Source organism: Neodiprion fabricii, chromosome 4 (genome assembly GCF_021155785.1).
Source record: "Neodiprion fabricii isolate iyNeoFabr1 chromosome 4, iyNeoFabr1.1, whole genome shotgun sequence".
Classification (NCBI taxonomy): domain Eukaryota; kingdom Metazoa; phylum Arthropoda; class Insecta; order Hymenoptera; family Diprionidae; genus Neodiprion; species Neodiprion fabricii.
Genome location: NC_060242.1, coordinates 32782354 through 32799150, shown reverse-complemented (window position 1 = coordinate 32799150; position 16797 = coordinate 32782354). Strand labels below are relative to the sequence as shown.

At 46.7% G+C, this 16797-nt stretch overlaps 1 protein-coding gene across 1 annotated transcript in view; it reads right to left on the bottom strand.

The window, feature by feature from the left end:
• Nucleotides 1-12901, bottom strand: part of LOC124180146 (1-phosphatidylinositol 4,5-bisphosphate phosphodiesterase epsilon-1-like) — a 28328-nt gene extending 15427 nt beyond the window's left edge. Inside the window, exons 1-5 of the mRNA XM_046565261.1 lie at nt 12583-12901; nt 11368-11513; nt 6325-6520; nt 3213-3665; nt 1298-1752 (exon numbers count right to left, since the gene is read on the bottom strand). Of these exons, the coding sequence (XP_046421217.1) occupies nt 1298-1752; nt 3213-3665; nt 6325-6520; nt 11368-11390 (1127 nt within the window). The 5' untranslated portion in view covers nt 11391-11513; nt 12583-12901. The remainder of the gene's footprint in view (nt 1-1297; nt 1753-3212; nt 3666-6324; nt 6521-11367; nt 11514-12582) is intronic.
• Nucleotides 12902-16797: the final 3896 nt, after the last annotated feature.

Here is a 16797-nt window from a genome sequence, read left to right as displayed (position 1 = left end):
ATCGTGCCCGGAGGAACGGGGGCTGCAGAATTTGGTCCTAGCAATTTCGTCTTCCTTTTCCATTTCCTTTTTTTTTTGTTTACAAGCTCCCTAAAGTTGCGGGTCTCGGTTCGTTGCGCCCTTATATTTTCCCCGCTCGCGAATAAAGGCCGGTAATAAATCGATAATAAATTGATGTCAAACTTGAAACCGCCCCTTTAGTATCAATTTTCGAATCAATTTTCCCGGAAGCTTCGGAGATCTGGCGATAGCGTAAATTGATACCCAATTATTACCGTCCGTGGAGAAGTAGGACCAAGATGACGAAGGAGGATTAAAGAGGCTTATAAAAACAAAGGTATAACTTCTTACAAGGCGATCTTGTCAACCACCGTCCGAAAAATACCTGCCCGATTCAATATGCGGGGTAGATTATTCACGGGGTTGAATGACTCATCATTTAGTCATCTGTGCGGCCATTAGAATAATCAGTTACTCAACTCCCCGCTTTAGCGTATAATAGCTATCGAAAGTTTGTACAGTCGTCTTGAAGTTCGAAGCTGCGCCAGCTCTCGACAGGAAGAAGCCTGAAGTGAATTTCAAACAGTGGGAAATATATAAGCTTCGCCCTATACACGACTCAACTCGTCTTCTAACTTACATAAAGGAGTCAGACTGTCTATTTGAACCGTTTCTCTACTAAAATACACCGTATCTCGGGCAACCTATACTCGTATTCAGTCCCTCCGGTCGCACATAAATTATGTACCGACACGCGTGTAGAGTTAGTTGCCTGGAAAATGTTATTTCCACTATTTAACGAAACACCGTAAGCAGGAAAAACATTATTTTTGGTATAATCGACCGCACGATGAGTTCGAACAGCGATTAAAAGAAAAAAATTTACCCTCGTATCTAATCCGTGTACGTAACGCTACTTTACGCAACGAAATTTCAATTTCTCTTTAATCGCAAATAGAAAAGGAACTCCCGCACGCGTACCATTTCCTTTAATTTATCTCGTTTATCATTTTCGGATAAAATTGTAATACGTAATGCACCGAGCGAAGCGCGAAGTGAAACACCGCGTAAGCCGATTTCGTATATAAGAAAGAGCGTCACCCTCGTTCCGATCAGCCTCTGAATTATGTGTATAAAAAGCCCTTAGGTGTCGGTAAATTCGCATGCAAAATTTTTCCTCCCTTCACCCGGGATTCGGGATAATATTGGAACCCCCCCACCCGTCTCGGAAACCATTATATTGCCGTTTAAGAGAGCACGCGATAAAAAGCGATAAAAAGAACTTCGAAGAACTCACTTGTTCAGGGCGGGCGGACAGAGCAGAAAGATGAGCCGGTTGTCGGAAAGGCTGGTACCGTACATCAGGCCAATGCAGGAATCGGAACCCGGGAGTCCGTACCTTTTGCAGATGGCCCTGAGGTCGGAGTCGCGGTCGCGGTCGCAGCATCCGATCATAATCTCCTTGACGGAGCTGAGGTCCAGGTATCCGTCCTCGAGGGTGACCGCGGCGCAGTCCGGAAGTCGGGCCGCGTACTTGGTCGTTAGCCCCGCCGGAAGTGACTCCTCGGGATTGACGAAGAGCGAGAACTCGGTGACCGTAGTCCCGAGGGATGCGGTCTTCAGGGGACTCCAGGTCGGTTTCTCCCAGGTGAAGGTGCCACAGGCGCGGTCGACGCGGGCGTAAACCAACGCCGTCCTCGACGTTCCTCCGTCGCAGTCCCAGTGGACCAAGGTCGTTCCGTGGTGCAGGATCTGCCGACCCAACACCCGTATGCTGCTCATTTCTCTCAAGGAAGCATTCGCGTGAGTATTATTTTACGGGGATTCGTGGAGGGGAGAAAATTCCAGTTAAAGCTAGCCAGAAACCCAAGAAGCTACCTATTCCTCGAGCCGCGGACGCTAACGAGAACCGAACACGACCTCGCTGCTTTTTTGCTACCCTGGACGAAGCAGGTTGATCCTTCGTCCAGCCATGGTGTTCGCTGTATTTTTTTGTGCGGTACGAGGGTAGATGTACCGGTTTTAGTCTTGGCCTCGGTATGTGTTTCTTTTGTGGTCGGAAATGGTATGGAGGTACGTACTTTGATTTACGTGAATGTTACGTCTGTGAAGGTTGTCTATTCCCGAGCGGAAAGGAACAGGTTGGTTCGGCTTCGCTTTCACGTTTTCGAATAACCGGAGGTTAGGGTGAGGGTTGAATAACTTTGGGTATACTTGGAATATCAGTTACATGTTTACTGTGAGGAACTTGACCGAACAGTAGAAACGAAGTGTGCAGGTCGGAAGGTAGGTGAGGAGTCTGTAATGTGAGGTTGTTCAGAGTTAGAATATGAGTGAGTTTAGAGACAAAGCGTATGGGTGTGGAAAAGGTGTAAGAATACAGAGGGAGAGAAATGGAATTAGCTAATACTAATTTTTTAACAGTAAAGTATATTAATTACCAAGATATCCTGCATTTAACAATCAAACTTGCTTGAACTCGAATTCTCGTATACATAGGTACAAAATTTTTTAAAAATGACCACAAGTGGTGCATCTAATCTACTCCAACTCATTGGACGTCTGAAAAGCGGAAAACCGTGACAGTGACTACTTTGGAGTGCTTGAAAACGTACTGCGACTGATAACGAGATCCAAATCACGCAAGTGTAGAGTTTCTGCCATAATTTTACCTGAACTACACATCGACGCGAATAGGGTGTCCAGAACTATACCCGTATTGACCGTAGTAAAGATTAATACATAACGCGAAAAGGGGGCCTTGAATTTATACGGAACATAGTTTTATTTTTGGATCATTCAATCATGGTACCTACGTATCAGTATAAACGTATAATTATACAACTCCGACGACGTGGTACGTATAGAATTAGAGACAGATGGATTCATCGAATGTAGGAAACTGAGAGTAGCTCGGCGCGAAGAGAAGTAAAATTTGCTACCGAACATCGACTACGTTTACAGGGTTTGGGTTCGCGTTGAGAAATGGTGTAGAGACGGGAGTAAGTAAAGGAGAGTAATTCCGTTAGGTTCCGGTAAATTCTTGCAGAGCCCTCGAACAGATCCTGATCCTCGGTAAACTTGTGCATCTCACTATCTATATCGTCGCACTACTCGAATAGGGTGGCGAAAGAGGAAGAGGAAGAGGAAGCCGCCGGGCCTCGGCTCGTCCTCGAGCCCCGGAGCTTTATCCGAGCGGCCTTGCGTCGTACCTGGAGGACGTGGTGATTCATCCCGGCGTGGGGAGCTCCGACCGGGAAAATCGCCACCCCGTGATCGTTCGCCAGCGGCTGAACCGGCTGGTAGGTGTCCAGGTCCAGGTGGTAGTCGTTCTCGTCGCACTCCTCCGTCATGTAGGCCTGCTCCAGGGCCGTCGTGTGAATGCTCAGGGTCCGGTGGAGCGAGCTCGTCGTCGCGTCCTTTCCCCGGGCGTGATGGTGCTGGTGGAAGAGCCCCACCTTGTCCAGCACTGCCTGGGTGTCGTCGACCACTTCAAGGCGGAACTTTGCCGAACTACTCGTCGAACTCCACCCCGCGGGTGCCTCCGCATTACTCTCCACACTGATCCTCGCGCCAGGCGAGGATGAAGGCACATGTTCAAGGGGCTCACCCTTGTTACTGCTAGCATACAAACTCTCCTCTTTCGGCTCCGACCCAGCCTTGTACTGAAAACAAAGTCGGGCGGTGACCTTTCGTCGCGCTGAATACTCTCTCTCTCTCTCTCTCTCTCTGTTTCTCTCTCCTTCTCGAGGAAAGTTAGACGACGTGAGGATAGGCAATACACGCATCTGGTTTTGTTGAAACTTTCGAAGGATGTTAGACGTAATTTTCTCACTGAATGAAAAAATGGTGCAAACGAAGGTGAGAGCCGATACTCTGGCAATTTTAAACTCAGATCATCGGGGGTCTCGTTGAGGTGAATGGGAATTTTTGATGGATCGAGACTCAGAAATTAACGATCACGGTTCGGGAGCGAGGAAAGATAAAGAAACGTGACCGTGAAGCGGAACGAAATGATTCACCCTCTTGCAGGAAATACAAGTGCTATCCCGAGGTCGATGATAAAGGTATGAGTAAACGTGACAGCAGTCGTGAAACCCTGCCTGCCGCGATGCAGAGTGATTCTGGGACCACGAAGGCGACGGTATTGTTCTTATTTCACGAGGTAAATACGCTGTCGTGTGATTCTCGCCTCGACGTTATTCCCACCTTGTGGCATTCTGCGCAGAAATCTCAGCAAGACGCCTTATCCGAATCGGATATCACGCTTGGGTCTACAGCGCGTGGCGAGAGAAGTATGAGTCGTGTTCAAGTATCAAAATCACAAACTAAGCCATTTGAATTCGGATCGAAAGGTCGAAGCACTCAAAAATTTACGAGTATCGAATGATTACGGAAGTTTGAAGCAAAACCGAGTCAGAAAATACCATTCAAGGTTCGAGGCTGCAGCTATAGGTGTGAATCGAAGGAACGGATTACGTTGAAAATTTGTTTCAGAGGTACCGTATACCGCGAAACGAGATTTTCCTCGCTGCCTAATATAAATCAAGCGTATATATGTATATACAAGAGGCTTTTCACGATTTATCGCGTACTGCGTGAAGGTTGCCGAGTGCGTATTGGAGATTGCGGGTGAAAAAACATAGAAAAATAACAAACTGAAGAGTATGGAAAAAGAAGAAAAGTTACCAAGCCAAGTTAAGCCAATCATCCATCTGCCAATTAAACTTCTAATTCCGGAAGCAAGAAATCGTTAGAATCGAGTTGGTTGACAGTTTCATCTGTATAATACAGAAGCTGACGGAGGCTGCGCGACGAGAAAATAGGTCAACGTAGGAAACACCTTGAAAATATATATGCGTGTTATAGATATACGTATTTATAATGCATGCAGAATATGTGGGAGCTGTCTTGAATAATAATATAACGCGTGACCTGAATATTATATAATCGTGCGATAATTGCACGTTAAACGGTGTTGCGAAGAGGCAAAAAGAGGAGGAGGAAAAGGAGAAGAACGTCCGAAGGTTGAAAACTGTGCGAGGTAGGTGTAACGTAAATTCGGCGGTGCAATAGCGAACGTGTCTGTTGTAAAGTTGAAAATCGATATTTCCCGTAGTAGGGAGGATCGTCGTCGGGGCGACGAGACGACGCCGTCACGACGAGTTACAGAATCGTTTTCACATTTTAATAATTCCCAATGAATTCGGGACTCGCGACAGGCACTCGCTCGGAGAACAAAGCCTCGGATTAACTCGTCGGCTCTGTGTATTGTTTTAGCCAATTTCCTCCGCTCTTCCGGCCGCGGCGACCAGAATTTCAACCACAACGAGAGTGCGAGAGGGAGAGAAGGAGAGAGAGAGAGAGAGAGAGAGAGAGAGAGAGAGAGAGAGAGAGAGAGAGAGAAGACGGATGCCAGCCGCGTCTCGCCGTCTTCTGAGAACAAACTCGATTAATCTCAGATTATACCCATACGAGCGTCGCGACGCCCTCGGGACAGCCGAAAAAGGGGGGCAGACTTTCGATCAGACGTGTGTTAACCACCTACGCAGATCGGGGCGAACCGCCTCGACTAGAAACGGGGGTGTAACTGAGAAATTCCCGAGTGGCAAAGCTGATGCCTGTACTCGGAATGCTACCGTGGATATGCAAAGAGCAGAGAGACTCGCTTGCATTTCCGCACGTCCCGCAGAGCGCCAGCTTTCCTTTGACGGTTCCGTTCCTCTGCCGATGCTGCACGGCGGTAGGATAAATTTACGGCATAAAATGCTCACCGAGGATCGTGCAGAAAGCACAACGCCGCGGTGCAATATTCGCGGCGATTCAACGCCGACAAAGGTGAACCCAGGTGCCACTTGAAACGCGCGATCTTCTTCGAAGTTCACAGGTATGTGTGCACGCACGTATACGGATAAGAGGCTCGTTCAACCCCTGTGAAATCCCTCCCGAGTCGCCGTCGCAGAAAATTCACAACGAGGCGGGGGTCGTGCACCTATTGCGTGCATTTTAACCCTCGGACTCGATCCGACACGGATCATGAAACTGTTTTAACGACGAGGAGCCGGGACGGAGGCAAGTAGTTTCCGCCGGCCTACAACCGTCGTAGCTGCTGGAGGCCGATAGAAACCCCTGCCCCGCACCCCGGTAGCCGTTGGTGCGCTTCGACTTGCGGAAGAGCCCTGTTTCCGGCGGCGGGTGGCTGGACGTGAGTGCCTGAAAACGTCTGACGAAACAGTGTCATCCTACCACCACCGCCCCGTGGAGGAACTCGAGGGTGCCGATATTGCGGTATAACCGTTACGGTTTTCATATCTTTTATTATACCTTCGTCTCGGCGGCCAGAGCCTCGCGCAGCTCCCTGAGGAACGCTCCGAAAAATGGCACCACCGGACACTCCGGCATCGCCAGGGCTCGGGCCAGAGCTTCTTCATACTTGGAAGAGAGGAGAGCGGTGGAGAGATCTTCCAAGATTGGCAACGGCTCGTTCACGCTCTGCCAGAATGGTTTTAACTTGTTTGATCTGCAACGGAAGTTTGTTCCAAAAATTAAAACGTAAAAGAAGATCCGTATCAGTCTTATGAAAATGTTGGTGAGATAAAAAATCTTCTTTTCAAATTAAATACGGACGTTTAGAGTAGGTGAATTCGTCGTACGTCGGGCTGATCCATATTTTTCGGTGCCTCGAAACTCCCATTATACAAAGTGCGCGTCTGTTTTATCAATAATTATTGTCAAGTTTCGAATTATAATTTTCGGTCAAGTTATTTACTCGTGTAACGAACTTTGACGAGAACTTCTTCTTATCACTGGTGACGGAAAACTTGACTGAAGTTTTTAATCTAGATTACATCGTAATCTGGTTATACTCAAAAATTCTTGTTCGTATTGTCGATGCGACCCAATGATTCGCTGCGAGATATTGACTATCACAGCCTTTTGGATTAATTGCTTGTTTTTTTTTTCCGACAAATATCGCGGTTCAGAATAACACGATGACTTGGCAGACAAGGGTTTTCGAGATCATTTCTCCCGTGAGACTCTGTGCTGAAAATTCGGGTTGAGCATTTCTCTCTCTATCACTCTCTCTCTCTCTCTGTCTTTCTCTGACTAGGTCAATAACCGGGTTTGAAATTTTGCGCGCGTAACGACAAACCTATTAACTATGACAGACCGAAGTGTGCATTTTTCCTGCCACAGTTGAGCTACCCTATACACGACGAAAGGCGTACGATGAGCATCCATGCAATTATTTCCAACGATCGATGGCGGATCGAGCCGTTTTGGCAATAAGTCAACTCAGCCACAAGTTCGTTTCGTCCCATCCCATCCAATCTCTTGGACCCTCGAAGGGGATCGCGTATCGTGAAATACGAGCCGAAGTATCGCGTAAAATTCTGATTCCATGCAGGTATAGCATTGTGAGGCTGGTTTCGCCGGGTTACGAGGTCGCGTCGTCGCGTCAAAAGGGGCAAGCGATGATTCACGAGAAACGCGAGACTCGCGTCCCGAGGGTTCGAGAAGCACTGTAGCCCCGATATTTTTCTGTATTTATCGCAGTAATTTTATCCCGGCGTTCGTAGTTACTTCAAGAATGATTTCGTCGCCGCGGCAGCATCTCGGGCTATTCCCCAAAGTGGCTTTGTACGCTCGGGAAGAAGCAGACAGACGAGTTTTTGCCCGTACTGCGAGTACGGCCCTCCACTCGAGGCGCAAAGTATCTTTCGTCGTTTGCCGCCGGTTTTTATTTACCCTTCGACGACGTCATCCGGCCCCGTTATCATCCCACCGAAAAGCAAGCTCGAAATTTCGAAGACACCCGCTTCACCCCGTGGCAATAGACGAATCGAGTTCAATAAGCCGAGCATTCGTGCGCTGTAAGGGTGCGCGAACATCGGCGTGAATTCTACGTCGAATTCGAACCCTCCCCAGGAAACGTCTTTCGCCAAAGAGCCTCTCCTTGCGGTTGTTATTTGAATTCGAAATGGGAATGTAAAGATATGGAACGCGATTCTTCGGCGCGGACCGAAACCGGCAACAGCGCTCCGCCGGAAATTGACTTGGCTCGTAAAGGTTTACGGATGCAGGCCGACCTTAGAACCTAAGGTTAATGGACGCGCACCGGAAACTGTTCCGACCTCCGGGATGCAGCATGTGCATGGAGAAGCTTGCCATCCTCGCCGTGTCCGCGCAGGTGAATGTCGCTTTATCACCGGCACTCGGACAGTCGGAAGCTTCGTAACTTTCGCAGGGTAACGCCACCAGGAATCGTTTCGTAAAAAGCACATAAAATATTAAGAGTTTACCGTTCCCGCACCCTAGTCGAAACTCGATTCTGTATCCGCGGCAAGCGATCGTGATTAAACTTGGAAAACAACTATCTTGCGCCTAACACTCGCTGAGCTATTTCTTCTCTTCGACGTTAGAGGTAAATATTTGATCCGAATCATTATCGCGATCTCCTTCCAACTCCGGTCCCTCTATTCCTTCTCCTCTACTTTTTTACCCATCTTATATATAATTTAACAAAGCTTTTCATCCCGCGGAATGCTGCTGTGCAGGTGCCAACGCCATTCGGTTACTTCGTTCACCATAATTCTATCGTTTCTCATTCTCTTTAACGTTTGAACAGGAACGGATGAAAAGCAGCGCATTCGAGTTAACAGAGGAAAAAGTTGGATGCAGTTTATTTTTTATTAATATTTCTTTTTTTCTTTTTTGTGCAAGCTGCAGCTGTCCGCTTCAGATAAGAAATGCGAGCTGTTACTGTTCCGAATAAAATCCTCGTTGGACATTCTGTGGAAAAGAAAACTGTAGGGATTACTTGTCCGCGAACGTTACCGAGTCAAGTTCACTTTTGTAGGTGTAATGTATTTAAAATCCAACTCATCGTACTGCTAAATTTTTTTATACGACAAACGCAAGGAATTCGAATTTTTAAACAATGATAACTTGTACAAATTGTTTCTAAGAGACGTAATATACCCTCGATGATACGGATTAGCAGTTTATAGGTACACGGTCAGAAAAAAAATGCCCCACAAGTCCACTATAATCTTAGGGTTTATTTGACTATTTTTTTATATTTTACCACGTGAAAAATAAAGTAAAAATGACAAATTAAATGGGCATATATGACAATTTAAGCGTTAAAATTACAAAACTGTGCGTCATATTCGCTAACCGAAATGTAACAAATAACACAATCATAAAGTGGATCTGCTCGAACATTATGTTCGCTTAAATTTTTCTAACAGTGATAATGGATGTACTGTTTAATTTTTTTTCGCTCCCCCGCTGCTTTTAAGCCCGATTATTTTATCAAGTCCAATATGCGTTCAACGAACATTGCGACCCTCGGATAAAAAAAATCATACTTGAGAAAACTCGAACGTAACAGGCATTATGCAAACGCGAGGATTGAAGGGTCGCGGCAATACTGGCCGAATTCGCTTTGTTATAGCATATCTGCCTCGATCGCCGAACGCAATCTTCTCACCTCTCACGTGCGTGTGTTCCTGAAAACGTTAGAGAGGAGTAGAATAGACAGAGTGAAGAAAAAAATGCGTAGACAACGGGTACAACAGCTCAGAATTTTTCCTTCTTGTATCTCCCCTCTAATATTTCAGAAACATGACAGGCATCATTTACCGCCCGATAATCCGAGGATTCGAATTTCTTCCACCCTTTGAGCCTTGCCGAAGACAGGTTCTATCAGGGCGGTCGTCAAATCGCGCGGCTCGCTTGTAACGGATGTTGAAGGCCACTTTATTTCCGTCGAGTTAACCGACGCCAAAAAATCTGAGTGACACGTGAAAAGAACATTCAACAACTTTCGACGCAGTCAGTTAGCGTTGTCAAATTTCGTCTAACTCGAAGAAAAATTCACTTCTTATACGATTAAAAACGAGTCTTAACAAAGAATTATTTCGAGTTATCCGTTGGAAAATCTGTGCTGCAGAAATGACCGCGCGCTAATTGTTATCCGAAGAAGATCGAATTAACGGAGACCTTGCATGCGGTACGTACGAGTCGTTTAAACCCATTATTATATGAATACAACGTGAGCCGATGAGCGCTGTACAACAACAAGTGGAAATTGCACCGCGATCCAATAACCCCGCAAAACTGATTACAGAATAATTATACCGGTTTTCACGGGAGATGCGATAATTATTAGTGCATTAGAGTGCATGCATTGCGAAGTCCGAGCTTTCCTGCGAAATCCGCGCCAACTAACAGACCCCAGGATAAGGGAGTCACATCCCACCGCTGAATGGATAATCTCCGATCGACTGCACCCGCGGATTTTAAACTTTACAGTTGCGAACTGTTTCGCGCTCGTGTTTCCCCGAATACTTCTTCCGTGGGTTATCCGCTAGAAAATCAGGTGACTAGGATGTCTATTCCGCATATGTGTGGGTGGGACGCGCACGTCTATGCGGTACATTAACACCGCGGTACTTTGCTCGTTGGATCCGATGGCTGGTTCTGCAGCGCGAAACTTTCCGAGGTAGACGTACACCAGGGTCTCTTCGTCCGGAAGATAAACCGAAGACAATTCGCCGAACAGCGCGCGGCTGCGAAACACATGCGGCACATACGTATAAAGTGTATATCTCGAGGAAAACTTTTGTCGTCTAAAGCGTGTATCCTTTTGCTAGGAAAAAAAAATTCTACGTATGGGGTTAATCTTTGCGCATTAGTGCCGTTCCGGTATTCGATCCTCGAGGAGAGGTTCAGCAGAGTTTCCCGACATGCATCCTCGAGCAGCGCCGTATCCTACGGAAGTTTCTCAGCCCGGCCATCTTATCACTGCGGTGACGTTATAACAGAAGTTTCCAGCGCACGTTTCGACAATCTATTCAACCGTAGACGGATACCTGTATGTTAACGTCTGTCTTATATCTCATATACCTATACCCAGTGCGGCGAACTCGCTGAAATATATTTTTGAATGGGGAAATACGATGGGTTTCTCGGGTAACGACCGCAATTGTCGTCTCACGTTTCCCCGCTACTTTTACAAGGTGCAATGCCCGGGTAATGTAAGTAAAATATCGGTGCTCGTTTCACCTTTTACATCGGCAATACTGCGGTACGGAAATGGAGTTTAAGATTTTTCTGAAAATCTAACTTGTACGGCTGGTGTCGAATGATATCCGAAAAATCCGTTTCCTTTTCTCAAATGATCGCCTGCACCGACGCACAGCGGTAGAGCGATTCACCTCTCTAAGTCGATAATGGGGGAACTGTGGAATTTATTCTGGGGTAAATTAAAAGTTTTACGATCGATTAATCGATTAGAAAATGTTTACAACAGGAAAACAATTAGCCTAGCATGCGGAGAGACGTTGGTGTCGTTCTTACTTGAGTCCGGCTATGATTTCCATCGCCGAGTTAAAGTTTCCCGTATTCCAGCATGTCTGAGCGACCCGTAGAAGGCAGGACAGTACCGCCTGTCTTTCTTCGACGGTGACGCCATTCGTTACAGCGTTGGTTACCCATGAGCTCACCTGAAGCGTGGAAAGAAACGCGGTATGTTTATCGTTCCTAGTCACCGTCCAGGACTCCGGGCGACGGGAATGGGGGGGAAAAAATTGCGAGATAACAGGCTCGTGCCGAGGCGATAAAGACGAACGACCGTCAGCCGCGAGACGGTCACATTTCACGAATTGCCTGTTGCTTCGCGAGGCCGAGTTTCGAGGGCAACACTTTTCCCGAATGGGCTGATTACAGCTCGTGATTAAGACTCGCAGTCGAATTTTATTGCCCTGGTGTTATTTCCCCGTTTTACCACGGCGAACTATATTATACCTATCGATCCGAACTACGTGACCGAGATGTTATCTCACCTGGTGCGGAGTTCGAGCCGGACGGGGGTCACTCCGTCAGTTTGAAGAGAATTGGTCAGACCTCGTAATTTACCGAATGGTCTAATTTCTCACAGCCGTTTGTGCGACACGCGAAACTCGAAAAGTCGGTCAATGCAGGCAGCGGTTATTTCGAATTACGGGTACTATTATACGCGAGAGTCGAAACAATTTGACGGTGACGATGGTTTCAGCGTTTTCAGCGATTAACCGTGGTTCAAATGCCGTTTAAAAATACAATTCTATGCTCAAATCGGACGCGTTTCATCGGCTGTCTGCGACGCGATACTTTACACACGTTAAACCGTGCCCACGGTAAAACCGAGCGATTTTGCAAATTGCAATCAAAATTGCACACCCGCGTTTGCAGGGCGCGGCATTGTAGCGAAATTCATAAATCCCCCTCGATCGCGTAACGGATTACAGGTAAACAGAACCCCCGGTTCTTCCGTTTTTATAAATCCACCGTCGTAACGTGGCGCGAGAGAGCTAGTAATTCGTCGAATTTTAAAATTTTCTAGCATGCCGCCAGATCACAGAATCCACCCGCTTCGTCAACGGCTGCGGAGAAGAAAGTGAGAATGTTTCGGGAGAAAGCGAAAGGAGACGGGGAGGAGGAGCCGGATCTTCTTCGAGAAGCCGCTCCGTCGAGGTGCTCGAAGAACCTTGTTAGGGTCGGGCAAGGGCGGCGGCGTACTCGCCGAGTGGCTACCTCATTAAAGCGGTTGATGAGGGTCTGCACAGACGAGAAGACGGGTGCCAGTCCCCCCCACTCCCCACCCTCGGTTTGCGTCGCAGTGTTGGCGGTGCTCGGGGTGCAGCCAGGTGACGCGGGGGGTCGCGGGCTTTTGCGAGGTGTGCTCACGTCCTGGGCTACGTGTCGGAGGTACTCGCTCGGCGGGACCTGGTAGAACAACTGGTACTCGGACTCGGACAACCTGATCGCCACCTCCTCGGGGAAGTGTAGCAGCTTGTGCAAATCCTCCAGCTCCTCGGAGCTCTGAGGCGGCTGCGGCTGCGGCCGCTTCTCCAGTTCTGCAACGATATAATAAAATATGCGTGCCTGCTGTACCTGACCTCGCTACCTCTACGTTATTGCATATTTCAACGTCTTATGCAAACATGTATACCCACGCCGGCTGTCTCTGCTCGCTCGCTCGCTCGTTTCGCAAATATCCTTAAACTCGTGTCAGGGACGAGTGGGAGGGTTGGGCTTCGCATTCCGTGTACGAGTCGAGGCTCGGGGTCGCGTGATATTATCCACGGTTCGTTTTGTAAATTACCTACTGTTATTTCGTTATCTTCATCCTATACGTTTTAACAATACTGTTCTTCGACTGTATTCCTTCCGCCATTATGTGGGGGTCTCGATCCCGGAGCATTAACGAATACCATCCGTCCATCCGTCTATCTGTCATCGCTCCGAATCCCAGTTGGCTAATTCGGTATCCTTTCGATACTCTGACGGAATTGTCAATGGGATTTGGAGTACAGGTTTTTTTTTCAAGGACCGTTACTTGAGGCTTTTGAAATTAGTCATACGGTGCACCATCGCTATGAAAGTGCTAATATTTAACTGTGTAATTCGAGTGCGGATAATATTTGTTATAAAAGTATAGGTAATTCTTAGGGAACTTCGGAGCTTTTAACGGTTAATCGACGCTTAGAAGCAGCTTATACTTAAACGTCGGGGTAAGTCGTCCCACCCGCGGGATAAACTTGCGTGAAAACCGGATTACGGGCTAGCATGAAACGGTGGGAAATGAAAGAATAAAAAAGGGATCCCTCGAGGTGAGAATAATACAGCTCAAGTTGTACCACGGTTTTTATTACTTTTGCACGTAATGTGAGATGAAAAGTTTTCGCAGAATCGTGCAAAGTATCGTCGGGTGATCGTGAAGCAACTCGTTCGTCTGTAACACGCCTTGTTTCCGAGATGTAGAGATTCCGCTCGCGGTTTACAGGAACTCGAGAAATTCGGTCACCAAGAGAACTCTGTTCTATGATATATATCATCTTGCCCGTCGTGTAATCACCAATGTGCGTGTACGAAGATAATTTTTTACCCAGAATTCCGGACAACTTTATCATGCATACATATAGCCCCCAATAACGGAACAATTTATTTCTAAAGTTCCATAATTTGAACAGGCGGTCATTCGCTGGCGATGAAGAGATTGGAAAACTAATTGTATCCGTAATTGGAAGGCGCCAGAAAATTAAGTTGTTTTTTTTTTTTTTTTTTTTTATCATTAGGGTGTATACTTTTTCTAAGCGTAAAATTAAACCACGTGAAAAATTTCACCGGCGATTGTGAAACGTGGGCAAACAACCGCTGTGCAGCCATAAAGACGCGATATCGTGTCCTGCATGCATGTACAAATTGTGGACGATTTTGCGTTCGAAGAGATTCTTTCTCGGTTCTCTTGTATTTCATTCCTTTCCAAGGTTCGAACAACCCACGCTTCGCTTTAAACTTTTTTCCGGGCAAGCAAGATGTTTCCCTTCTTTTTTTTATCTTCAACTTTCTCCGTTTATTCGCTTTTCTCATACCGCGGCTAACAAGCCTGTTCAGTGAAAAATAAACCTGAATTAAAGCGTCCGAGATTCAAAATATAAAGTTGATTAAACTCCTCGGGTATGTCAGAAATGCCGTGGAGCGAGGAAAGATCGCGCCAAATTCACCGCGCGGCGGCATTGTGTTGAAACTGTTTCGTCAAGATCTCCGTTTGATGAAATTCCGACTTTTGAAACGTTATACGCTACTTTGATTAATTTGCCGAAAGTTAGCCGGGTCCAATTCGAACCCGAACCCCTCTTCACGGTTGTATAACTAATTTGCCTACGCAACCTACATACGGGCATACCTATATATTTACATGATATTTTATTGTTTTTCCTTTCTCTCACTTTCCTTACTTCTGCCATATCGTATCCAACTTGTGTTACAACAGATTATAAATATTCGTCGCGAAACTTGAAGCCCCCCGTCTGCATTTCTCACGTATATCATAAATATATAATTGCAAAATTCAAAGATAGAAGGTAAAGAGACCGCTATCGATGGCGTGAAATTGAATCATTTTCACCTCGATCAGCACACGGAACGTGAATATATAAGCTGTAATATGTTTCTAGTCGAAGTCTCGTGAATCTCGGCGTCAAATTAAATTTCCAGCTATACATATATTCTCAGCGTGCAGGAACGGGGAATACGTGCGTAGATAGCTGCGGTAGTTCGATGAATATTTTCTCTCCGAATTCCGTAAAATGATGAAAGAAAAAAAAAAGAAAGAAAGACTCTTCGAGACGAGTGAATATTTTATTCGTGGATCGGGAATGCGAGCGAGCCGAGTGCACGTTCGGGTGCATCAGGGCGTGGGTATCATCGTGCCTTATAGATATGCAGAGGTAGTATGATTGGAAAGGCAACCTTATCAGGTAATGGTGCGGCCACGTGAAGTGGAGGACGCAGGACCGCTTCGACGGCTTCGACGGCTTCGACGGCTTCGACGGGGTGGTGGTTGGCAGATCGCCACTGCTCGTCGGGCGATGCACGCCACACTATTGGGCATCAAGAGGGCCCCATCGACGGGAAAGCCTTCGGCGCCGAGCTCGATGACGAGGGTCGGCGGCGCCCCACGGCGCCCCACGGCGCCCCTCGGAACACCCTTCTGTCCAGTTCTCAGGTCCACCGGGCCCCGGGCATCGGGACGTCACTGGAATGCAGAGAAACAGCTGCAGCAGGTAGATTCGGTCAGAGAATAAGAGATATCAGATTTCGGAGCCACCGGCGTCGGCTCGGTTTTTGGATAATGTTTTTGTCATGTCGTTGTGCACCTATGTGCATGGGACGCATGTGTCTATATTGTTCGTGCTTCGTTGGAAATAGGTAATCCCGGACGAAGGGTTGAAAGCTTCGTTTGTACTTTGGGCTACTGTTGAGCTACTCGTAATTGGCAATAAGTTTCTCCGAAAGCTCTTTAAAGTTTTACTCTCATTCTAGCCAACTGCGTTCGGTATTACGTCGGGGGACTTGGGGGAGAAATATTCTTTCGGCTATCCAATTCCATTAGTGGGTTTTGCTTCGGTGTACCCACGTTTAATCTTCTTTCGCCTCGCTATGATGTCAATCACTCATTGTCAATCGATTTTACGAACGAATCAGCTTCGCGTATACCCTACGTATATACCCGGTATATATGGCCGCTACGTACACATATCTACAATACCTATGTACGTAATATAATGCGTAAACGTTTCTCGTGCCTTTCTAACCACTTACAGACCCTTCGTGATTATACCGCTGAGTTATACGTCACGGTTTTCGTTTCGTGGCATAAGCCTTTCGGTAATTACACTCGATTTTACCCCAAACTTTCCCATTTCGCAACAATTATGATCAGCTGAGTATTGCTTGACGGGAACTCGTTGGATAAATACATTTTTCTATCCTGCACAGGCACCGCTAATTCCCGATCGGTTTCTTTCATCATACTTGCCGACCTATATACCTCGAAATATACATATAATATTGTCTATGCACGTCTATTCCGATGTCAACCGATGCGTTATTGAGAGATCAAATTATCCTAGAAGCCTCGCTATTCACATTGAAATACAGAGAGAAAGGCAAACCGGGGGAAAAAAAAACGAAAGAAAAAAGTGGCATGGATCACAGATAAATTTGGCTGCAGGTCGGGTGATTGAGCACGTGTTCCTCCGGCTCACGTTTCAATGTGACGTTTTAACGAACAGCGCTGAATCATGTCCAGACGAAAAAAGCAAACCAAAAAAGAAACAAGCAAAAACAAAAAAAAAAAAACACTATCGAATACCCGACAAATTGAAAACTGTGTCGACGAAGAGAAGTGAAATCATTTGGAACAGCCAATTATCGTTTGTGTTGATCTGTAAGCTTTGGCGC